This window comes from Electrona antarctica (genome assembly GCF_951216825.1).
Source record: "Electrona antarctica genome assembly, chromosome: 8".
NCBI lineage: Eukaryota > Metazoa > Chordata > Actinopteri > Myctophiformes > Myctophidae > Electrona > Electrona antarctica.
Window position 1 is genome coordinate 4,410,968 of NC_136789.1, and position 26,100 is coordinate 4,437,067.

Here is a 26,100-nt window from a genome sequence, read left to right on the forward strand (position 1 = left end):
AATTTTGCACACAAAAAAAACATGCTGGACAGGAACTGTAACCAAATGGCGGCCCGGTGTAGGCCGGTGCAAAAATAATTAGCCTGCTCCAAAGCCTGCAAACAGCCACCTGTTTTTTTTAACTCTTTCCATGCCACGCATGCAGTCGCACATAGTTGCGTTCTGTGCCTGGCCGCCTCTGCACTCGAAACACCATGGAAACACGAGGTGTTGGTACAGAATCCACCAGAAACACCATGGAAACACGAGGTGTTGGCACAGAATCCCCATCCGCCATCTTTGAGCCACTCTGGAGCTCCTTTGGTAACTGCGGGGCATCGAAGATTTTTCATTTAGGTCCAAATATTGCTTAACCCATTCAGGCCTGACGTCGAAATTTAAAAAAAAAAGTTTTCTAAATCACGACAATTTTCGGAAAGATTTGAGGCACATTTTAACGATTTTTCAAAAATAGCAGACCTACAAGTTCATAGCGCGCCACTCGGTGGCGCGCTATGAGCTTGTAGATCTGCTATTTTTCAATAGCTAAATTATAACATAATGTTTAAAACGCTAACGCTAACGTGACATGGATGCGTTACAGGTCTCAATGGATTAATTGCCAATCCAGGCGCGGATGGAGAAAATATTGAGAAAAACACAGCTAAAGATAGTGGTTATAGCAGGAGTGAATAGAGGGGACATTTTTTGGATCGCCCACCATTGCAAAATGAAATCGTCTCCTACGGAAAAAACACCCGCCTACAGTTAGTATAATCGAGGATCGTCTACTCTGGAGTCTGTACCCAAGTTCAATGCTTTTCTACAGTACTAAAGAAATTCCACAGGCCTAACAAATGATCAGTGACTACAAAACATAACTAATCACTGTATGTCAACATTACGGCAGCAGGTCATTCCCTACTAGTAGCTACTAGCTAGCATACGTTTGTGTGTAATCATTTACCAAAACCAATGGTAACAATTCAGATCTATTCAAACAACATACAGAAGAGGAAATTACATGCAGCCACAATTAATGCAGACTGCTTTTTTACATAACCAATGGTGGTTTCTGTGCCCTCAGGGAGAACTTCTGATTTCGGCGCAGGGTCTGGTATTTATTAGACTTGTTTAAACACTCACCCTTACACAGATTAACGTCTTACAACATTGCACTACAGAAGGGCAGTGTTAACTGTGTGTTGATAAGGTCTGACCGGCCATGAGTAGTAGCTAGGCAACAATGAATTATAAATCTGACACAATGTATGATACAGGACTGGATTCTTTCAAAAGTAAAATTTTCATTCTAAAACTGGAGCCAAATCTTCCAAATCCACCAGTTTCTAAATTAATCCTTTTATTCAATATGCCCAGTTCAAAGCACGTAGCCCTTGTGGGCCCGTCCACACTCCACAGTAGGCCATACCAGTGTCAGGCTAAGTGAGTGTGGGCTTTAGACTGCAGGTTAGCCAGCCAGTGACTTCAGCAGTGCAGTCCGAGGGCAGGACCAGATCAGCACGAATATTTCAAAGAATCAAAGGAGTCACATGTAAACTGAAATGTTAGAAAGGCTGACAAAGTGTTTACACGTTAATAATAGATAGCAATCCTTGACGAAGTCCCTATCACGCTCTTCTGCATCACGAATGGCCTTAATAGTTCACGGCATACAGGGCACTGCAGCTGCAACAGTAAAAACACTCACTGAATCCGTTCAACTTGGCCTGAAGCATCCATTTAACCACAGTCAAGTGGCTTGTGTGTGTGTGTGTGTGTGTGTGTGTGTGTGTGTGTGTGTGTGTGTGTGCGCGTGTGTGTGCTCGCACATGCACACAAAAAAGGCAGAGGAAGGCAAGACTACCAGAGGGGGACGACGATGACAGAGAGATAGAGAAAATCAGAAGCCTACCTTTTTTGGCAACTTCCATCTCCTCCTCGGTCCAGCGAGAAGTTTCTCCCGCTTCAATAGTGCCAGCTAAATCACAAAGATAAAAGATAGACAAGCCCCATCAGTACTGGCAGAGAGGAAGAGAGAGAGAGAGAGAGACAGAGAGAGAGAGAGGGGAATATAGGGACAGAGAGAGCAACAGTCCGCTCCCCAACCGTCTCCTTCTCATGGCCACTAATCTAAAAATCTGTTTACATTCAGGGGCTGCAGAGACCTGCCCCTCGCTCACTCGTTCGCTAACTCTCTCTAAGCCTGTTCGCCGCCTTTTCTCTCACGCTCTCTCTCCCTCTCTCTCTCTCTATCTATCCACTTCAGCAGCTCAGAACAATCCTCCCCCTCTCTGACACACAAGGGGAGGGACCTCTGGTCAGCTGATACAGCGCCAGACAGCAGGGGTGGGGGGGAGGGGGGGTGAAAAGCCATGCCTCCTTCTTTGGGATATGGCCTTGGATGGAGACAAACACACAGAACAGCCAGCCCAACACCCACTACCTTATCCACTGCCACACTGTCCCTAAACGCACGCACGCACGCACGCACGCACGCACATCACACACAAACACTGACCCTGCCCACAAAACCAAATTCACAGAAAGCAACTGCAGTTAGTGACGTGGAGCCGAGTGGGACTATAACCTATCCAATTACAGACAGCACCAGTTACATACAGCACCTGTCTAGTTACAGACACCGCCTATTCACTTACACACACCGCCTGCTCAGTTACAGACAACACACTATACCTGTCCAATTACACCTTACAGACACCATATTTATAGAGAATATATATAAATATATAAACTGTGTGTGTGTGTGTGTGTGTGTGTGTGTGTGTGTGTGTGTGTGTGTGTGTGTGTGTGTGTGTGTGTGTGTGTGCGTGTGAGAGAGTGTGAGAGAGAGAGAGAAAGAGTGCATAAAGTTGAACTCTTCTCAGATTTCCTTTAATGAGAAATTGCTGCGATTTTGTTGCCAGGCATCTGTAAATGAATGACTGCTGGTCGCTTCATTGTTTCTGGTGTGGCCACATGGTACAGTAGCTATACAGGTGACGTCTGTATTGTAACTAGACAGGTGGTTTCTGTGACTGGACAGGTTGGTGTCTGTGACTGGACAGGTGGCATCTGTAATAGGTGGTTCCTGGAATGAGACAGGCTATTGTTCAGGGGGTGGGGGGGACTGACAGTGAACTCTGGCCCACTCTTCCCCTCTGTGGCACTCATTGAGATTGTGTAAACATTTCAACAAATATAGCAGCATATGAACCTTTGACATTTCCCCCCCCCCCTCTAAAGATGCGGAGATCCTTTCACACCGTTTCGTCAGCTCCTTACAGAAGGCCAGTCCTTTCAAACCCATGTCAAATGCATGTATACTTGACTGGACTGCCTTCTCCCATGGCTGAGGACTCGCTCACATGTTCCACTAATCCCCATGACCGTTTAAGCCCCCGTGAGGTGGTCGTTAATCTCAGCAGTCTTTTTCTTTTTTTGAAGACATGGAGTTCTAAAACGCACGGGGGTGTCTACCAACAATGTAACACCTAACCTCATGACAACATATCCCCCCCACCCAAACCCCCCCACCCTAACCTCATGACAACATACCCCCACACACAGAACCACCCATCAATGTAACACCTAACCTCATGACAACATATCCCCTCCACCCAGAACCACCCACCCTAACCTCATGACAACATATCCCCCCCACCCAGAACCACCCACCCTAACCTCATGACAACATATCCCCCCCACCCTAAGCTCATGACAACATATCCCCCCACCCAGAACCACCCATCAATGTAACACCTAACCTCATGACAACATATCCCCCCACCCAGAACCACCCATCAATGTAACACCTAACCTCATGACAACATATCCCCCACCCAGAACCACCCATCAATGTAACACCTAACCGCATGACAACATATCCCCTCCACCCAGAACCACCCATCAATGTAACACCTAACCTCATGACAACATATCCCCCCCACCCAGAACCACCCATCAATGTAACACCTAACCTCATGACAACATATCCCCCCCACCCAGAACCACCCATCAATGTAACACCTAACCTCATGACAACATATCCCCCCCACCCTAACCTCATGACAACATACCCCCACCCAGAACCACCCATCAATGTAACACCTAACCTCATAACATATCCCCCCCACCCAGAACTACCCATCAAGCCTCTCCCCATGACCACTAACAAGATCAAACCACCGCCATCCACTTGAGGAAAACCTTGGCACGGGGGTTACTGGAGAACAGCATGCCCACAAACACCCACACATTGAATCTACTCAGTGGTCACTCAGGGGAATTGCACCTGACCGGCAAAGGTAATAGCTAAATCCCTGATGTAACCAAGGAGCTGGCCATAGGGGTCAGTCACAGTCAGGGTTACAAGGTTGGAAGGACATGCTTGTAGTGCACATTCATCACATTGTTGGACATGTATGGGTCAAGCAGACTGTTTTGAGAAGTGCACGGCAGCAGACGAGGAGCACATGTGATGTATACACACACACACACACGTACACGCATGCACGCACACAGTGTAGGACCGTATGCACAATTACAACAGCATGATAGCTAAGCTGATACCCCCCTATCAGCTATTATTAGCTGATAGGGGGGTTCTCTTCAATTAGCATGTTCTCTAGTATCACATGTTGCCAAACAGCACTGAACAACTCTAATCATTGTTAAGTACACAGGTGGAACAAATAAATTAACGAGTGACCGCTAACAAGCAAGCTACACTGCTGGTCGTCTTAGCTGCCTGCCAGCAAGCTCACAGAGACATTGGGGAGCATTTTTGGTCATACGACAAAACATTATGGACAGTCGTACAGGTGATCACAAATACCATGTTTTGGGGGCTTGAGAAAACTCATTCATTCATTTTGCAACCTAGTGATGAGCTCGCAGATCAGCTGTTTTCACGGAGCGCACGTCTCAGCCAATTGACGCTCTCTCTCTTGTGTGTGTGTGTGTGTGTTGGGAGAGAAGAGAGAGATTGATAAAGAGAGGGGGAGACACAGAGCGTTCTGATCACGTTCAAGACGGATATCTCGTGTTGTGTCTATAGCGAAGTAAAGTAGGTTGTATCCCCACTCAAAATGCACACCTGCAGGCCTGGGCCGTGGCTCAGCGGTCCAGGCACCTTGGCTGGTAATCCAGTCTGGCAGTGTGCCACGGCCTTTACTGCATGTCACCCCCCCATCTCTCTCCCCATTTCCTGTCAGCCTACTGTCTGTCCCTCCATAAAAAATATAAAAATAAAGGCGAAAGCCACAAAAAAAAGAAATGCACACCTGCCCGATCGGGCAACCCGGTAGCAAACTTCACCTGCCCAACCATATTTTTGACCTGCCCCGGGCAGGCGTTAGTGCCAACCCCTGTTCTCTAAGCTTCCTTGGTTGGTCAGTGTTCTCTTCTTTGGTTTTTGGCGCATTTCTCTGGCACTGGCGCCACAATCTCCCCTAGAGGGCTGGGCAGTAATGTGTTACACTGGCGCCACAATCTCCCCTAGAGGGCTGGGCAGTAATGTGTTACACTGGCGCCACAATCTCCCCTAGAGGGCTGGGCAGTAATGTGTTACACTGGCGCCACAATCTCCCCTAGAGGGCTGGGCAGTAATGTGTTACACTGGCGCCACAATCTCCCCTAGAGGGCTGGGCAGTAATGTGTTACAAAGGGTGCCCTGAGAGCACCTTGAGCTGCCGCTGACAAAACAACAGACATCATCAAAGGGGGCTCTCAAAGCGTAAGGACCATATCAGTGTCTCGTGTGCATGGCCCCGGGAACCATGACAACGGCTCACTTTGCCATGGTGATGATTAGCTCTAGACGAACAGGGGGGGAGGCTTTGGAGTGCTGGGTGACTACGCACTCAGGGTCAGCGAGTGAGTGTGTGAACCTGGTGAACCACCTAGCCACTCCCCAGAAAACAGATACTTATGGGGGGGTGTGAGGGCTTACAATTTCATGATGAAAATAAAGATGTTTTGAAAGCCTCAGAGTGTAGTTCTGTATGACTTCTCAGTGAGATTCTGTTACCCGCTAAACCCTATAGACTGTACTGTAGTTGACTGAGGTCCCCCCCCCCAGGGCTCTATAATTGGCCTGCTTTTTTGAGGGGCGCTAGCCGATCTACATCTACACCTACACGTTGTGAGCTTGTAGATCAGCTATTTGAACTATTTTAAAGGTTTTTTAAAATAATAAATGGCAAATAAGTTTAGGGATACGGGTTTAAGGGGTGGCACAAGATATAGCCCATAGTGTCTATTTTACACCATGATGATGTACGATAAGAGCGCCCCTCACTTCACACGGGTGTGATTTTTGTCACTCCAAAATGCTTCACTGATGTAAAATGCCAATGTAAAAGCTCACAATTCGTCACATCAGCCATTTTCACCGAATGTTCACCTCAGAATAGGCATGCTGGGTTCATGTGGTTAAGCTGTGCCCTTCTCGGTTGTGAACTGTAAAACATCCCCCAATCGTGTATAAAATACTTGTATGCCATTCCAGGAAAAAAAGACTGGATAAATAGGAGTGATGACTGATAAAACAACTCGTCTCTTGTTGCAACTACCCACACACTCATGCGATCCTTGTATAAATGGGATCATTCTCATATAAACTCATTTCAGTACTTAATACAATAAGGCCAAAGTCAGGATGTTGTTGTCCTGTGATACGCCAGCCTCTTGGAGCCTTGTCAGTGACAACAATCTTATTATGATCCACAACAACCCATGATTCAACCTGATGAATCCCCATGATTTAGCTGGAAAACCCTATTGGACATCATAATGGGAGGCCGGTGAACGGACCTCACTCAAGGCAGGTGAAGGACAAATGAGGGTAATTGTTTAGGTCAGTATTAACACTGATGAATGTGTAAGCTCCCAGAGCTCCCAGAGCACCTTGTATGGACTCAATTATCAAACAATGACAACTCTTCTCCTATAAATCCCACATATGTTCACTTAATACTGTATACTACTAAGTACATTGACGCTGCGTAGCGCTGTCTATGCAAGATAAAGTACATAGCTTGTGTAGACAACGCTGGTAATCATGTTATTGCATCATGGCGGCGAGATGAAAATGCTTTCAACATGTGGTGAATGTGGGCACAAGAAATTCCAGTCAGTGTTCAGGTAGGTCCGACAATATATTAAGGGTGATTAATAATTTTTAGATCGATCTTGTAATAGCTTGATCCTCAACATTACTGATGGACTGTTATCAATTATTAGACACCATTTTAACTGGGGAACACAGCACAATGTGGTGGGGGGGTGGGAGAGACAGCAAATGACATGGAAGCTGCGGAGGCTTACCTTTATTTGCGTCCAAGGCAGATACTGGGGTTTGGGGTTTGGCAGGCTCCTTCATGGCCTTGAGGGCTGGCTCAGATTTGGGGGTCTGTGGCGTTTCAGGCATGGCAGGCTCCGGGGCCGCCGGGGGAGGCGGCTCCTCGGCCGCCACAGTCGCGGCCTCGTTGGCCATGGAACGGGTGGTGATCCTTCGATTGCGGCGGCCCTGGCTGTTGGCAGTCTTCCTGCCACGCGGTGTGTTCGGCTCCTTTCCGTCCTCGTCCTCCCCGGCGTCACACTTGTCTTTGTCCTTGCCAATGTCCCTGTGGCAAAGACATGAGAAAGTGTATATGTGAATAAACACCATTGGTCCTATGGTTCCCAGTTGTTAGTTCTCTTCTTTAGGGTGTACACTAATATCAAATTCTCCCTGTTGGAAATGACCCACCACAATCAAGGATTATTACCAACATGCATCTTTACTGAGATGATGATGATGAAGATCTTGGACAGCTCAACCAACAGTGTTGCATTTAACCCATTTAGGACCGGAACCCATTTGGGGATTTTTACCTTTCAATCCGGGAACCCTTTGTGGGGTAGTTGTTGCTAAGTACAGTATAACAGAAATAACATTGCGTGGATGCACCTGGGACGTATCCTCAGTGATGTATCCCAAGGTCATCGGGGTTTCTGGTCTCTCGAACATCATACCCCTCACTCAGGTGACCCAGCCGGGGTGATCAAGTCCCGACTTGTGTCCCAGTACCTACCCTCAATCAGTTCCATTAGGGAAAAACCAGGGCCACACAATCCGTTGCTCCGGAACTACTCTGCCAGGACTGGGAGAACTAGATTCTGGCGCATGGAAGGACTAGGCTCTGTGGGTTGTCTCCTGTCCGGGCCCCTCCTACGTCTCACCAGGTCCACTCCTGCTCTCACCAGGCCCAGGACATGTGCGTTGCACCAGACTCCCAGCACCAGGCACTTCATTCAGGAGTGGTGGATTATAATGGCCCTCCTAAAGGCCTCACCAAGGGTTTTTGGGCTTCCTCCTCACGGAGGACACAGGCTGGGGCGCTAACCCATACTGTTCACCCGGTATAGCAACACAATTATTTTGTAAATTTTGAATAAATATTTGATTATTATTACTTGTGTATTTGCTTTCAGAAAACGTAGGCCAGGACTTAAAAGGCATTTTAGACTCGGCCTCCAGTCTAAATGGGTTAATTAACTTAACCTGTGTCAGTTTGTCTGTCCATCCATCTGTTGGAGCTTGGTTGTTGTCCAAATGAACGGTCTGAAACTTGCCATGCGTGTCCCATATGATCTGGGGCCAAGGAGGGGTACAGGGCCGAGTGGCAATTGGATCAGGCCAACGTTTCCGAGAACCAACAAAACGTGTCTGAATTTGTTTGTATTAATTTGTTTTGGGGAGTGTGGGCACCGTCTTCCCTGATTGGACAACCCAATCCGTCGGCTTAACTGATTGGCTGAGCTTCGCTTCATATTTGTGGCAGCGTGTGTAATGGAACAAATAGTAAGGTTTCCGAGAACTGATAAACCACAAATATCTGCATCGGTCTGTCGGCGACCAAATCTTTTTGGAGGGGTGTGGGCACCCGCCACCCGCCTCACTGATTGGCCAACCTGACATGTCGGCTTCACTGATTAACGCAGCGTGTATGTAACAAATATGATCCGCCCTCATAGGTGAAGGAAGAAGCAGCGAACGAAAGTGGTAGCAAGAAGCAAAACGCGATGCGCGTGGAGCTGACAACGGGTCCTGGTATACATAAGATACCAAGACTGTTGCACAACTGGTAGGGCATGTATTCCTGATTTGCATGGCACCTGAGTAGGGCACCAATCTAGATCATTATTATGTTTTCACCCATAACGACATGCTCAAAATAAGGAGGCCAGGTTGAAATTGGTTAATTTAAAACATCACTGGACAGACCCGTTCTCACTCACCTGCTGTCCTCCTTCTCATCTTTCTCTTCCTCGTCCTTCTTCTCCTCTTCCTCTTTTTTCTCAGACTTCTCAGACTTCTCCTCCTCGTTTTTGTCGTCTGACTTGTCTTGTTCGTGTGCGGGACGTGTGATTTGCTGGGGGGGAAAAAAAGTGGTTGGTTGCCATGGGAACATATGTTTTTCCGTTGTGGCAAAGAATAGGCATTCTAGTACTCAAGATACTTACACACCGGGGTGTTGTTTTGTGCAATTAATATGCCCCAAAATATATATTTTTCTAACTGGTGTTTGATCACGAGTACACCCACACAGAACGTGACTATTAAAGGGATATTTCGCTTTCAATAACAGTTTGGGCCATTTCATCATCTAATCAGGCTTTATGTGAACACCCCGGACAGTTTTTAAGCTGCTTGATTCACTATTTACAATTTAGATATTCGATTTAGCCATTGTAACTTCAAACTCCATTTTAACCATGATTGATTCATTGAAAACACCCGTTCTAATTGGTTCTGGTGACTGATATTGTCCTTCTAATTCAGTTTCAACTTTTTTAATGAAAAGATCAAAATATATTAAAAATAAATGGAAAAACGTAATTGAACATCTCCTCACGTATTAGAAGGACAATATCAGTCACCAGAACCAAGGATGGGTGTTTTCAATGAATCTATCATGTTAAAAATGTTTGAAGTTACACTAGGTTTGAATAGGAAGGGGCCGGGCAGCTAAAATAAATATTAAATATCTAAATACTGAATCAAGCAACTTAAAAACTGTCCGGGTTGTTCAAATAAGACTGAGTAGATGATGAAATGACCCACTCAAAAAAGCGAAATATCCCTTTAAACAGCATTAAAGCAACTGAATTAGATTTTTTTACCGTAAATAAAAAGTATCAACCTGTATGAGGCATCAACTATATGAATAGTTAAGCCCTATTTTACTCCATATGTCATATGATAATGTCACAAAAAAGCAGCGGAAATAGCTGATCTACGAACGTGTCGCGATGTGACATGTTGTGAACTTGCATGTCTGTTATTGTTGCGATTTCATTATTTTGAATTTTCCAATAAACGCCAGGTTGAAAGTGGTTATGTCTGTCTGTGGGTTTTATATAAATATTAACAAGGGCTTGGTGTCAATCAAGAGCAGTCTGTTGAGCGTAATGTTCTGTGTCAAGAGCAGCATGGACATCCCACAGGGAGTCAGGGACATCCCTGTACAGAGAGAATTGTCTGGTAGTTTACAGGTCTCTAGAAGCGTAGGCAGTTAACCTTACATCCCTCTAATGGATTCATCTCCAGGGGTGAGGAAACATCTCTGTAGATCTCTACTTTTTCTTGCCTGATTTAGCATATTGCTCATGCTGCTGTTTTGAGCACCGTTTTACAAAGTTTACATGTAACTTTGACTTTGCTGTTCTTTGTCAAATGAAGCTATTCCTTTCATTCTCCCGGTGCAGAAATGTGTCTTCTGCAGAACATGCATTCATTAGGCCAATAAGACAATAAGCATATTCAGATATTTACATTTTATAAATGGCTAACCGGCTAACCATTGGCATCCCTAGTCTAAAGGACTGGGTAGATGTTCACATACAAAAAAGGACCTGCGTGGTCAGCTTAATTCCTCAGCCTAGAAGCAGAATGACCCAGTGTGGAGAATGGGAGAAATGTAATAATGTGATGAGGAGCTGTCCTCAGGTTATTTCCCCCTCCAGGCAACACAATTTCCTCTGACTTGAACTAACAAGACAAGAGATAAAAGAGTTGAGAGCAGATGAGGAGCCTGGTCATGCACCCTGTGCAGATACGATTATGGCCATGGCATCCTTTGATGACCGTCACATGATGTCCACAGGAACACTACAACCACCAACAAAGAACATCTATCCATCCATTTATGCTCCCCAATTACAAAATGACAAAAACTGGGTTGTGTCCCAGACAGTCCTAAACCATGTTCACCTCAATACGAAAGACTCAATGGACTTCAACATGACAGTCATTATGATAATAAACAATGATGAAGCGCTGCTCTGTAATACTTCCACAGGAAATTTGCATACGTCAAGCTCTGTTAGAGCTCAGACATGATGCAGCTTAAATACAAAAACAACATCAGCCCAGAGAAGATCTTAAAAAACAGGTCCGACAGAGTGATTGAGGACAGAGCAACATTCTTTATCATCACTGCTGGCGCGGCACACCACAGAATCCCTCCCCCTGCTAGTTCCATGAAAGCGCTGGAACAAGTCTGGCTATGCCAAGCCAAACATCCCATGCTGGTACCAGATGGGGCCAAGGAATGTGCTTAACTCAATGGTAGCGGCAACATGACAATGAGGCTCTGCACATGAAATGCCTGGCTCTCATCTTCATACAATAAAGTCTGATACCAGTAAGTTAACAATCCAAAATGTGTTGGAAAGCATCTATCTGCAGCAGTTTGAGTTAGTCATCTTCAGATGGCTTCTGGGGAATAGGAGTTTTTATGTCAGTGTCACCTGATTTGACCTTAAGAAACTTGCCTTTCATGAGCAGAAGGTCCAGTAAACTATTTGAGGAGAAAATTGCATGGAATAATGTGTCCAGTTTCCTTTGCCAGGCTCCAAAATTCACACCTTTCCCTTTTATTTTCCCTTTAATTAATCTGATCCAGATGTGCTAGTGTCTAGTAAATAAAGTCTGTTTTAGCTAACTGCAGATTTGGGAACCGGGTAGCTCCTGTGGTTAACATTTTCAGTCAGACCCAGGGCCCATGCACCAGTCGGTGGGTTGCTGCGGCCTGAGTGCTGTAAAAGACAGCGGCAGAATCAGATGCACTCTGACTCATTTCATGCCTCAAGCAGCCTGTACAGCATTTATTTATTATTATCATTTGTTTTTTTGTTAAACAAAATCCATAGACCACTTAGCGCTGCAGTAGACCCGTTTGGTGTATTCTACAGTAAATGTACCATACGTATGTGAGGAGTGAGGTGCTGTTCTGGTTGAGTCAGGGAGCCATACGTATGTGAGGAGTGAGGTGCTGTTCTGGTTGAGTCAGGGAGCCATACGTATGCGAGGAGTGAGGTGCTGTTCTGGTTGAGTCAGGGAGCCATACGTATGCGAGGAGTGAGGTGCTGTTCTGGTTGAGTCAGGGAGCCATACGTATGTGAGGAGTGAGGTGCTGTTCTGGTTGAGTCAGGGAGCCATACGTATGCGAGGAGTGAGGTGCTGTTCTGGTTGAGTCAGGGAGCCATACGTATGTGAGGAGTGAGGTGCTGTTCTGGTTGAGTCAGGGAGCCATACGTATGTGAGGAGTGAGGTGCTGTTCTGGTTGAGTCAGGGAGCCATACGTATGTGAGGAGTGAGGTGCTGTTCTGGTTGAGTCAGGGAGCCATACGTATGTGAGGAGTGAGGAGCTGTTCTGGTTGAGTCAGGGAGCCATACGTATGTGAGGAGTGAGGTGCTGTTCTGGTTGAGTCAGGGAGCCATACGTATGTGAGGAGTGAGGTGCTGTTCTGGTTGAGTCAGGGAGCCATACGTATGTGAGGAGTGAGGTGCTGTTCTGGTTGAGTCAGGGAGCGCCTGTGTTTGCTGTGGAGGCAGCTGGCGAGCCATGGCATTCCTGCCTCTGCTCCCCATACCACTTGCGGAACATCCACACAGACCTTCTCCAAAACTCAATGAGGCCCTGTGGTTCTGTGGTTTATGATGTTTTTAGATGAAGCACTTTCCTGACCTGGCCTGAATATTTTGAGAGTTTTAATTTCCCCCCACTTTTGCTGATTCACAAGACCTATTTGACTTAGGAAATGATATAGAGCCACAGGCCAATCTTCCCTTTCCTACCACAGACCTTAGGCCACGAGAGGAAGTTTAGGAACCTATCTCTTTCTTCTAACAACTGAGTGACCCTATGATAAATTAAACTAACAGTGTACAGCATCTAGACTTTAAATTGCATTGTCAAATTTGATTATTCCACAATTAAATTACTGGGAAGAAATGTGTGAAAAGGAAAAGCGTCACAATAGGAAATTAACTAATAAGATGGAGGTACTACCGTTGCCTACTTGCATGTGCACAACACACACACACACACACACACACACACACACACACACACACACACACACACACACACACACACACACACACACACACACACACACACACACACACACACACACACACACACACACACACACACACACACACACACACACACACACACACACACACACACACACACACACACACACACACACACACACACACAAAGTCCTAACAGCAGAAAACTCCAGCTAGCCTGGAATGTTCGCCACAAGGTTTGCTCAACTTTGCTGACTACTCTAGCCACTCTTCTTTTCAACAGGCCCAAAAGAAATACCAGCTGTTCTCCCTTTGGGGTATATATGCTAAAATAATACTACGGAGCACAGAAAATGTTTCATCATTTTTTGCCAGATCATGAATTAAATATGACACAAAATAATAGTTTTTCCATCATCAACAAGAGCAGTAGAGCATAGTTTCGTGAAAACGTGACATAACACAAAAGCCAAAAATTACTTAATCCATCCAAATTTGGGTTTAAACATTCAAAACGCCTACCAAAAGGTTAGATTGCTCTACTGCAGTGGTTCCCAAACTGTGGTGCGTGCACCCCTTGTGGTGCGCGAGCGCCTTCTAGGGGGTGCGCGACATGAAAAGGCTAATGGTGGTGCTATAGTTTTATTTTAAATATATTAACATATTATGCCCATATAGGGGAAGCATATACAGAATATGGCCTATGCTGCATATATATGCCATATTCAGGTTCATATATGTGCATATATGTGGATAAATAGGAAATATATGTCTCTTTATAGCTTATTCAATTTATATTTCCATGTGGGGGGGTGCGTCAGCTAGGTCGGGCACTAACAGGGGGTGCATGGCCAAAAAGGTTTGGGAACCGCTGCTCTACTGCAAGCACTCATGTCAGATTGACTGTTTCCCGATGTCTAGTGAGAGAGATGTCGAAACACGTTAAATAACACATTTTCTAAATCCAACAGTTTTAATTTGAACACTTCCATTCCCCCGCTGTGGCATTGTGTCACTGTGGCTTTACTACACATTTGATAAATTGGGGTTTACAGTTTTACTGTGCCATCATGTAGCAACAGTTGTGTGTGCCATAACAGACTCATGATTGGGATGTGGAGTTGTAGTGTATGACTATATCCTAAGGATGTAGAAAGCATATTTTGATGAATTGAACAAGGTGGACCCTCTTGTAAACAAGTGTAATGCTTTATTGGGTCGTCCACTCACAGTTAACAGTCTTTGTATCGGTGCTGGAAATGTACTGTAATTCTGCAAACTGTTAATAAATATTTCAATCAATCAATCAATGGCATCATGGCAGCCCAGTTTGTAATACTTGTACTATTTTGCCAGTAGAATTTAAATCCTTTAATTTCCTGATAAATGTAACTAAAGTCTCTCCCCAGCTGGTCTGCCCCCATGATTGTAAATAGCTCACTTGGTGAGCACTTTTTGGGCCTCTTGTAAGTGGTAGTCTCCTTATACTTGCATCCCTGGCTCCCCATCTTGTCAAGTTTGTTATAATTGTGTTAACTGGTTATGTTTTAATTTGTTATGTTTAGCTTTCGAACCCTCTATGTAGGAGAGTGGCTAAATCCCACATTGCTGTATCTCTTCTTTTCTGCGTAAGCATTGGTGTGTCTACCACCCCCTTTCTGCAGCTCTCTGCAGTTATAAGCTTGAGGGCACAGATGGTACCGTAGCAATAGGATGTAGCCTATACAGCATAGTAATTAAACCCCGGAAAGCATGTGTCATTAGTACTCATTTTGATTTTTCCATTAGCTATAGAGTGTATGTGTATGTATGTATGTAAGTATGTATGTATGTATGTATGTATGTATGTATGTATGTATGTATGCATACATACATACACACAAACAAAAATATAGATTTGTTTGTTATTGTTATGTAGACTGGGGTCCCAGACAGTCCAGAGATGAAAATCTTAATGAAATGGCCTAGGCTAATTTCTATCAATTTAATTTGGGGGTCCTTTAAATTAAAGTGGCTGAGAATCAATGGGTTAAAGTGGTTAATCACCCTGAAGGTGAATTATATCCCTACAATGACCACCTAGGCAGACATCCCATAGGTATAGTAGGCTGCTGGCTTATTATCACAACATGAAGTTATACCATAATATAGTAGACTGCTGCTGCTATATTAATATAACATGAAGTTATATCATAGTATAGTAGGCTGCTGCTGCTATGTTATTATAACAACATGAAGTTATATCATAGTATAGTAGGCTGCTGCTGCTATGTTATTATAACAACATGAAGTTATATCATAGTATAGTAGGCTGCTGCTGCCATGTTATTATAACATGAAGTTATATCATAGTATAGTAGGCTGCTGCTGCTATGTTATTATAACAACATGAAGTTATATCATAGTATAGTAGGCTGCTGCTGCCATGTTATTATAACATGAAGTTATATCATAGTATAGTAGGCTGCTGCTGCTATATTAGCTGCTATATTATTATAACATGAAGTTATAGCATGATGTCGACCTAAATGGCTAGGATAAGGACAGCCCCCCCCCTTTTTTTTAACTTGACAGTGGTGATAGAGCAACAAGGGCAACTACCAGAGGAGACTGTGAAGTGCCAATCAGATGTAGTGTGTTTGGTAAAACAGTCTTCTCTGTTAGAGTCTCCAATCACTGGAACAGTCTCCCTACAGAAGTAAGAGAGACCTCCAAATTCAACCTGAAGAGGTGGCTAAAACAAATCAAATCTGTAACATGAGTAATTATCAGCTCTCAGATCACCAGTGTCACCTGTGCAATGTTTTATTGTTGTATTGTATTGTATTGTACTGTATGTGTTTTTGTATGTATAGTTTTACTACCATTTTTAAGAGCCTGCTCAGGGACTACAGATGTAAATTAGCTTATGGCTAACTCTGGCCCATTTACATGGATGTGAAAACTGACATGTTGATTAACACCTTGCTTGCCCGGACCTATTAAATCCATTAATAAAATGTGCCCATCATTTATAGCGCCCGGACCACTTTTACCGGCGCACCGGAAGTTGTTGTAACACAGAATGTCTGTGTAGCAGCTAACAATAGCCACACCACTCTAGAGTCGATCGACAACAACGGGAGGTAAGAATAAATCTATCGCGACTAGCGACTGGACCGCGGAGCACCGTCTAACACAGGATATTTTTTCAGAATTAGACGGTATGATTTAGATCGCGAGTTATGAACGTTTTAAGATTTTCGTTTTCGTCCGCTAAACAGGCAGGAAACATTTTCGATGACGCGTCACTGTTGTGCAACACCGAGGATTGGGCAACAAGCGCTCCTAGGCTGTGGAGCGATGCGATCGGTTTGATATCATTAATCTCCGTCCTATTTATCAATCTCCGCCTTGGGCACTTGACCATGAACTTGAACTTGATGGAGATCTCCGCCCTGGGCCTCCATGGTGTTAATGAGCATTGTCCCTGTCAAATAAATAAATAAATAAAACGTATGTTTCTCTGTCACAACCTGGCGGCCGTGGTTAGACGTTCTATTGTAAATAGCAGACCTAACAAGCTGGCTCGGTAATGAAGTTTCAAAGATGTATGCACATAGCGCAAACAGCACATGTTAACTGACTAACTGAGCCATGTATGATAATGTCATAGACGAACACCACGCATTTGTGCGACCACGCAACAGACATTATCAAATATGACTGACTATCGTAAATGATACAGAGACACTTCCAACAATATCACAGAGACAGTTTGTTTATTTTTGGACCACAATTATTATTTTTTAATCATTTTTATCCCACGATTTTGCAACCCAGTTTTTTTTCACCCAGTGCCAATTATCTAATGTAATCCTGGGCACTACACTTCCTCTGCCAACCTGGGGGGCAGCGGACTGACCTCATGCCTCCTTCTATGCATGAGGACTCGGAGTCCAAGCTGCTTCTTCTCACCTGACAGGGGTCATTTCCCTGGCCGGACGTAGCGTGTGGAAGGAACACGTTATTCCGACCAGTTCCTTTCCCCTCCATCAGGCGCCCCGGCTGGCCAGGGGGAGGTAGTTTAGACTGTGGTCCAGACTGTGCCCCTGGACCACAATTCTGAGACGATTTAAGTCGACACCATGTTATTCTCCATAGAGAAAAACTTCCGTGAACCAGGGGATTTATTATAGAGACGGCGCTCTATAATAAATACTAATAGTATAACGCTTTACAAACACATCAACCAGCACTGGACCTATATCTAATCTATATTATTTAGCCGAACGCTTGTTGTGCCGCTTCAGCGTTGCCTGTCATGCTGCGGATTCATTTCACTGCGTGTGTCGACTCGAGTGTGTGCGCTGAGCGTGTGTGCATGGATGCCGGTGGCATGCCGTTGCTTGCTGTCCCATTGGCCAGAGGTGCGTGTGTGCATGGATGCCGTTGGCATGCCGTTGCTTGCTGTCCCATTGGCCAGAGGTGCGTGTGTGCATGGATGCCGTTGGCATGCCGTTGCTTGCTGCATGTCCCATTGACCAGAGGAGGCAGACGAGGCAGCCAATAGGCCTATCTCACAGCCCCCTTTCCACGCCCACTTCCGGTAGATAGTGGTGTCATTTAACATTAGGCATTACCACTTTTTTTCTCTGGAGAATCGAAGTACATTTCCTAATGTTAAAATGTCCGATATATATAAAAGACCGATAATAATATGAAGAAAACACAATGGTATAACAACTCAAATAAGTAGAATAAACCTTACCTTTACAAAACGGTAGTTTGTGGCTTGTGAAAATACGTCTTTTAACATGGAAGCCTATGGACCGCAAAAAGAATAACACCACTATCAACAAAAGGGGGCGTAAAAAGGGGGCGGGGAAATGCTGTGAGATAGGCCTATCAGGCTAGGCCATCAGTATGACTTGGTCTTCAATAGGTCGTCTACATTTCATGAGCTTTCATTAGTCAGTTATAATGTGAGAATAGTGCTAACGCTCCCATTTGCTTGCTATGGGAGAGCATCTCCTGATGCGACAGATGGCGCTCTTTCCCAATGCGAGTCACCTCGCTTGTATTATTAAAGAACCAGGGTTACGTTTGTAACCTATAGTTCTTTCAATTAATACTGCGCTCAGTGACTCGTATTGGGAAAGAGCGCCATCTGTCGCATCAGGAGATACTCTCCCATAGCAAGCAAATGCTCGCTTGCAGTATTTACATAACCACGGTTATTGCATAACCTCCAGGTTTCACCTGACAAAAAAAGTAGCATAGCATGGAGGCATTCAGGGCCCATAATTGCATACTACATAACAGGTATTGATAGCTACAGTATTTAGGTCTTCTCAACAATTAACCACCTAACTATATGACATACTATCTATATAAGAAATTTGCTTTTAAGGTGAAACAAGCTCCTGAGAATTTGCTCTGAGGGCAACCTGCATCATCAGTATATGCAGCTTTTTTTAAAGATGTATCAGAAGATTTGCTAATTTCTAGCGCTACCTAGTGAGACGATACAGGAGGAGGCCAGTAAACTGAACTCCAACTGACAAACCATAACATGAATAACTTAGCATTGTCATGTGCAATTATATGGCTGGATGTTTCTTTACAGATGTGCATTCAGGCTGTTATTATTGTGGTACACAACTGTAGCTCTCTAAAGTGAATAAATAACCATAAAAAGAACATCTACATGGCAGAGGCAAGAAAGCAACCAGGTGCTCGACGGAGACGTACAGGTAGATACAAAGACTTGGCCCTGATGAAGACCGGTATAGGTCGAAATAAGTTGGTTTAATACATATTCTTCTCCTTTTTAACTTTTGTGTGCCCGGATCTCCGCCTTTTTTCAAAAGAACATCTACATATTCTTGGATTTGAACATCTCCATGGATGACATCATCCATTATGTCAACAAGTGGTTGCAGAACTTGGCATACTGTAGCACAGGAAAGATATGGTGAAGGGGCTTTATTTCCGAGTCACTGTGCAAAGCTGTGCAAGTTTTTTTTTTCATAGCTAGAAGTGCAGATAGGCACACACAGGCTCCATATATCTTGTGTTTTTTTCAGAATTTATTGCAGCATGAGCAAGGCAGTATTAACTAAGACCCAACTATTTATCTGCCCCTTACAGTTCATTCAGGCACATGGAGAACCCTGCTTGAACAGACCAATATAGTAACTTATTAGAAGCAGCTTAAATGCCTTTTAAAGCACCAGGTCAATGTAGAAGCCAACTATCTAGTTGTTAAAACAACAGATCTAAAGAGATAGAAAGATAAGAGAGGCACTGTGAATGGAAAAGAGCGACCAAACCCGAGAGGACGAAGAAACACAGCAATAAACCGAAAAAGTTAAACAGAAAAAAGCTAGCGCAACATACCTGCAAGCTCATTTGTCAGTCATAAAAATACGTTTGCTCTGCCGTGAGCCACAGCTTACTGGCATTGCAGACGCGAGTTTAGCTTCCAGTAGTTCCATAGCAGCAGTAGCAGTTGAGAGGCAGGAGAGACCATTGCAGAGCTCCTTAGAAGGGCTGCCGAGCCAGAGCACAGTCACACATATTCCAGGAAAGCGTGTCATTGGGTCGCTAAAGCCGCACTTCTTTTAATACATCCATGAAGCCGCCCAAAGAATTGTCCATCTCACATGCACGCACTTATCTATGCAGGGTCAGGCAAGGTAATCCGTGTCGAGCACGCTTCTTTGATTGGCACTCACAGCAGCAGCAGTGAGTTTTTTGGGCCTGTCAGTTGGCCGGGCTGTACCACTCGGCTGTTAAGTGTGAGGGGTGTCTCTGAGACGAGTTACAGAGAGAAGGAACCGGAGAGGGCTAAACGAAACAACGCAGCAAACACCCGGCTGCCAGCACAGTCCATCTCACTGAGGGTATTTTTCCCGCCCTCTCCCTCTATTTCACTCGCACTCCCTGCATTCCCTTGCTCCTACTTTTTGCTGGCTCTCTCCTGCTCTCCCCTCGCTCTCTAATGGCTCACTCCAGTCACTCTCTAAACTATGTGGGGAATTGTATGTACTCGGCAACTCTCACTCTGAGCTGCTTGTTGGGATCACCACCACATGCAGAAGAGATTATCTTTTTTCGACAAAAAATAAAAATAAAATAGAAGGCCAATCTCCATGGCAATATCAGAGATTTCAAAGATGTATTAGTTATTGGCTGGGATCTCTTCTCAAGGCAATAATAGTCCTTGGTCACGCCATCTTAAAGGGCTACTTGTCCTCCCCGAGCTGATTGGGAGACAGCAGATGGCGTAAGATCAAAACTTGTGATCTGTCCTCCAGCTCTCAAACAGAGCACTCTCTGTTGCTGCAGCACATAATGAAGGTCTGGGGGGGAATATACGTGGCAACAAGTCATTTCACTCCATCTCCTAATTCTGCAAATTGTTCACTGCACAAAAGGCAAGGAATGATCAAACAGTATGCTCTGGCTACCCATGTCCAGCTTTGAGGGTTTGTGTAAACACAAACATTGTCCTAACACAAACATTGAATGCCATTGACAATGAATGGCCAGCTTTGAGTGTTTGTGTAAACACAAACACTGAACACAAAGGTGAGGACGCACATTCTGATTGGCCGGAATGAGATGATGTATGATGATAAGAGCGCCCCTCACTTCACACAGGTGTGATTTTTGTATACACAATTTAGTTACCACACTTGCACAACACAGATGAAATTCCTCATCACTCCATTAGAAATCTTCACTAGAGGTTCCCAAAGTGGGGTCTGGGGACAAACAGGGGTCCTTGAGGGGGATCCACGGGTCCCCAGCTAAATTATTGCCTGTTAGGACATAACTGACGCATTAGGGTCTATTTGTGTGTGTGTCTATTTGTGTGTGTGTGTGTGTATAACACACACATACACTGTATACAACAGCCCACCTTACGATTTGGCCTATAACCAGTTTTTATTTCCCCTTTTGTGCCAGGGAATACATCTTCAATACAGGAAATAAACGTTCAGAATCTACAGCTTGGTAGGCTGCAGATATAAACCAACACACCAACATAGCCAACGCAAAATGTATGCTTATCAACAACAGATAAATATTGGCTACTGCCATCGGTTAATGTCAGTTTCATTTGCCAATAACGATATTGACGGCAAATATCGGCCGATACTGATATGTGGCCGATACATTGGTGTATCCCTATTCCTACAAATTTCTCACACTCACGGTCTCACGCAAATAACTTCACATTATCTCTGGAGTCATGTGATCAACACGTATCGGTCAGATTGTTCCAGATTCCATTTCAACTGGCTATGACTGCCTTCCAATGTCTGCAGGCCCTGGTTAGGCAATCAGGCCTGGCGGAAACCTGCACTCAGAGGAATGAGCGTTTCTAGTTTCAACACAGATTCTATCCTAGACCACCAAGCTTTGCTCCTTCTGTATTGAGTGCAATGCAAAAAAAATGCATCTATATAAGAAACACGTTTTTTTTCTGTAATGAATCTATGTGATGGATAGGCTCATTTCAGCGATGCTAGTCTTTTGAGACAGACTGTTTCAAGGAAAAGAGGGCGCTGTTTTTCCTTGATGATGATTGGTTCTCAGATTGCAGAGCTGCTAACCAGTGTTTCTCCTCTCTCTGCCCCTGCCATAGGCTTAGAAACACAATATGGAAGCCTCTTGACTTATGGCATCACTCTCCAGGCATTCCATAAATCAGCCGGCCAGCTTGACTTAGTTATTATTTACCCTCCATTTGTCAACATCACACTCCTCCACCAAGCTCCTGTAACTCTGATGAAGGGCTGAGCTTTCCAAAATAGAGATGGATATGCTTTTGTAATTTGTAGGCTAGAGGGCCTTCTGCTACACAGCTCAACTGCTACTCATAATACAGAAACATTACATCAACAGCTACTCTTGATAGCGAAACTCAACGTCATCAGAAATATACAAACAATGCCGGAAGTGCCGCAGCTCGCTTGGTCTTCAACCAGCCAAAATTCTCACATGTCTCCCCCCCTTCTCCCTCCATTAGTTCAAAACTCTGATGCTGGCCTTCAAAGCAACCAAAGTTATGGCACCCCACTTATCTTCAAAGTCTGATCGGACGCTACAAACCGCCTCGTGTGCCCAGATCAGCCAACGCAGGGAGGCTGGCATTCACTAAAATATCGGGACAACACTCCACACGTCCCAGACTCTTCTCCTTTCTGGCTCCAAAACTATGGAATGAACTTCCCATTGCAACCAGAACTACAGACTCACTCGCAATCTTCTACCGTAGTCTGAAAACTCACCTCTTTAGACTCCATTTTGGCCCTTAGCACTTGCCATAGGTAGCACTTGCACTAGCCCCAACAACCTTAACGGCATATGCAAAGGCTAAATTTATGTAATTTATGTAAATCGCTCTGGATTAAGAGCATCTGCTAAATGCCTAAATTGTAAATTTAGCCTGGAACACCTGAAGCATGCGATTTCCAAGAGCAATTGCAATCCCTTTGCAGGTGTCTTCTAAAATGAGAATGTGGGGATTAAAACATCTCCAGCTTTACCTGGTTTCTTCCTCTTCGCTTTCCGTAGTTGCGTCTCACCAGAGTCTTGTAGTTATGGTTCTTCTTTGTCAAATAGTAGTACAGGACACAATCAGCCACACACTGGAACACAGGAACATAGGGAAAGAAACACATTTTCTATTAAAAAGGTTGCCACCATCTATAAATTAATGAACATTCTGCGTGTATGTCCATGTCCCCCCGCATATCTCGAGAACCGCCTGACCGACCGCCTCTCGAATGTGTTGCCAAGGAGGACCCAAGGGAGTGCTGTACAAATATCTGACCGATTCCTTGCTTCCTTATCATAGCATTTCACGCGTGGTGTTTATTTTTTTTATCACTACGAGCTGTAGCCTGTAGCCTATTTTTCACGCTCGCGCTGATGAAACAACAAGGGATTATAATGTCAACATTCAAGTAAAAGATGTAAGCTAACGTGTGTGATCACTCTGAAAGTTTAACTAAAGTTCTAACGTAAATTGTGATACAGAAACAGACGGTCATCAGGCTAATCATTTTTTTATCATCCTATTTTTTATCATCCTTGTTGATATATTACGCCATTTAGGTTGAAATCATGATATAACTTTATGTTGTGATAATAAGCAGCAGTAGCCTCATTCAACTACATTCCCGTGCCTGGGAGAGTCCTGCACGGACCCGTGCAGGACTCTGATCTTGATCTTGACTCTGATCTTGACTCCATATCTCTGTTTGTCTGTGGAACTGTCTGTCAGTGTCACTGTGCCGTCATTGACTAGCCTACAAGTACTAATAATCTTTATTGTCCCCGAAGGTGTTGAACAGGTCTGTTGATCAGTGTCATTTGATATTGAAAGTGCTAAGTATGTGATGACCTTATGGTTCATATCAGAGAGTGTTGGTTTGGGAAGTCCGATAATCTTGGAAGCAATACAGGTAATACTGAACAGTTTGTTTCTGTTAGGCATGGATAGTGTAAAAACATACAGAATAATTAATCAAAACAGGTTGAATAATTATTTTGTTCAGAGAAATAGAAGATGAGGGGCAACAGATAATGATTTTAATTTACGAATTACATGACGTGTTTGCTGAAAACTTAGATAATAATGTAATATGTTGATCAAACCTAAGTCTATTGTACAGTGCGAGTCCAAGATATGTGAAACTGTCAACCTGTTCTACTATTTTATCATGAATGAGGAGTGGGTTGTTTCAATGTTATTTTGTTCTGTCCACATTCAACTTTAGGTAGTTGTCAGTGCAACTGCATAACCAGAGGGGGCATAATAATAAATAATCTATAAATGCTCAGAATCAATGCGTGTACACAGACAGACAGAAATAGATAATCTGCAGTTTACCTTTCTCTCCAGATAGGAGGCAATGAGACCAAAGTTTTTGGGGTGTTGGACAAATCTGAAAACAAAAATGTTATAATAGGTTAACAGAGACATAAAACTTATTTCAGTAACACAGAGTGCCATTATGATACACAGTATGCTGTTGTATATACTCATGGCACAACACCAAATGAGTATGATGGAAATTATTCCATTTACAGTAACTTCCATTGACACTCACTTTATTTGTGAGCAGAGATAATTTAATAATTGTTTATTATAATATTTAAAAGAAAATCTGCAATGAAGAAAATCTTACCCTGTACGACCAGACCACATACCAGTTATTTTTTATTTACAAGCCAAATTCTACACAAGTTATGAACCAATCATTTCTATTTAAGAATAGTAAAACAACTTTCAAATATCCAATATCGGCATTCTGTAGCATTTATCTTAACTGGCCGCTTGAAACTGTGACTCTTGCTGTGACTAAAACTTTAATAGAACATTCAAATTCATACTCTTAGTCTTGACACAGTGAAACAAGTAACTAGTCTGTACTTTTATGAGTGACAATAAAACAACAACAACTGCTTCTCACTTGTCCTTGAAGATCTCCTTTTCGTGTTCAGTCCAAACATTCATGAACTGCCGGGCTTTGTACACCTTCATCGGGTCTTCCATCAGGCCATTCATGTTAATGAACTTAACTCGCCGCTGCTCAGAGTCATACATCATGGGGGGAATTACCGACAGCTGCCTCATCTGTTTCTCATTGTTCTATGGGACACAGGCAGAAGAATCTGTTTATCATTGTTCTATGGGACACAGGCAGAAGAACTGTTTCTCATTGTTCTATGGGACACAGGCAGAAGAACTGTTTCTCATTGTTCTATCTGACACAGGCAGAATAATCTGTTTCTCATTGTTCTATGGGACACAGGCAGAAGAATCTGTTTATCATTGTTCTATGGGACACAGGCAGAATAATCTGTTTATCATTGTTCTATGGGACACAGGCAGAAGAACTGTTTCTCATTGTTCTATGGGACACAGGCAGAAGAACTGTTTCTCACTGTTCTATGGGACACAGGCAGAAGAACTGTTTCTCATTGTTCTATGGGACACAGGCAGAAAAACTGTTTCTCATTGTTCTATGGGACACAGGCAGAATAACTGTTTCTCATTGTTCTATGGGACACAGGCAGAATAACTGTTTCTCATTGTTCTATGGGACACAGGCAGAATAACTGTTTCTCATTGTTCTATGGGACACAGGCAGAATAATCTGTTTATCATTGTTCTATGGGACACAGGCAGAAGAACTGTTTCTCATTGTTCTATGGGACACAGGCAGAAGAATCTGTTTATCATTGTTCTATGGGACACAGGCAGAAGAATCTGTTTATCATTGTTCTATGGGACACAGGCAGAATAACTGTTTCTCATTGTTCTATGGGACACAGGCAGAAGAACTGTTTCTCATTGTTCTATGGGACACAGGGAGAATAACTGTTTCTCATTGTTCTATGGGACACAGGGAGAATAACTGTTTCTCATTGTTCTATGGGACACAGGCAGAAGAACTGTTTCTTATTGTTCTATGGGACACAGGCAGAAGAACTGTTTCTCATTGTTCTATGGGACACAGGCAGAAGAACTGTTTCTCATTGTTCTATTGGACACAGGCAGAAGAATTGCAACTGGTTCATTACATTTTGATGAATCAGCTATGATACGACCACTGATGAAATTATAAATGATTTATTTTTTACTCCCGTCTGCAACTTTGAATATTCTTACTCAGTGTCCTGGATAAGATCAGAATATTTCAGGTATTTTCTTCTCAGTATCTCACAGCTGAGATACAACCTTA

At 43.8% G+C, this 26,100-nt stretch overlaps 1 protein-coding gene across 3 annotated transcripts in view; it reads right to left on the reverse strand.

Annotated features, from left to right (window-relative positions):
• Positions 1-26,100, reverse strand: part of ncor1 (nuclear receptor corepressor 1) — an 89,514-nt gene that overhangs the window by 31,614 nt on the left and 31,800 nt on the right. For 2 of the 3 annotated variants that reach the window (XM_079508574.1, XM_079508573.1), the window contains exons 12-17: positions 24,826-25,004; positions 24,243-24,297; positions 22,894-22,995; positions 9,265-9,398; positions 7,309-7,607; positions 1,895-1,960 (exon numbers count right to left, since the gene is read on the reverse strand). In XM_079508574.1, coding sequence (XP_079364700.1) covers positions 1,895-1,960; positions 7,309-7,607; positions 9,265-9,398; positions 22,894-22,995; positions 24,243-24,297; positions 24,826-25,004 — 835 coding nt within the window. Of the gene's footprint in view, positions 1-1,894; positions 1,961-7,308; positions 7,608-9,264; positions 9,399-18,101; positions 18,152-22,893; positions 22,996-24,242; positions 24,298-24,825; positions 25,005-26,100 lie in introns of those variants that run through there. The other variant, XM_079508575.1, reaches the window with a different exon arrangement.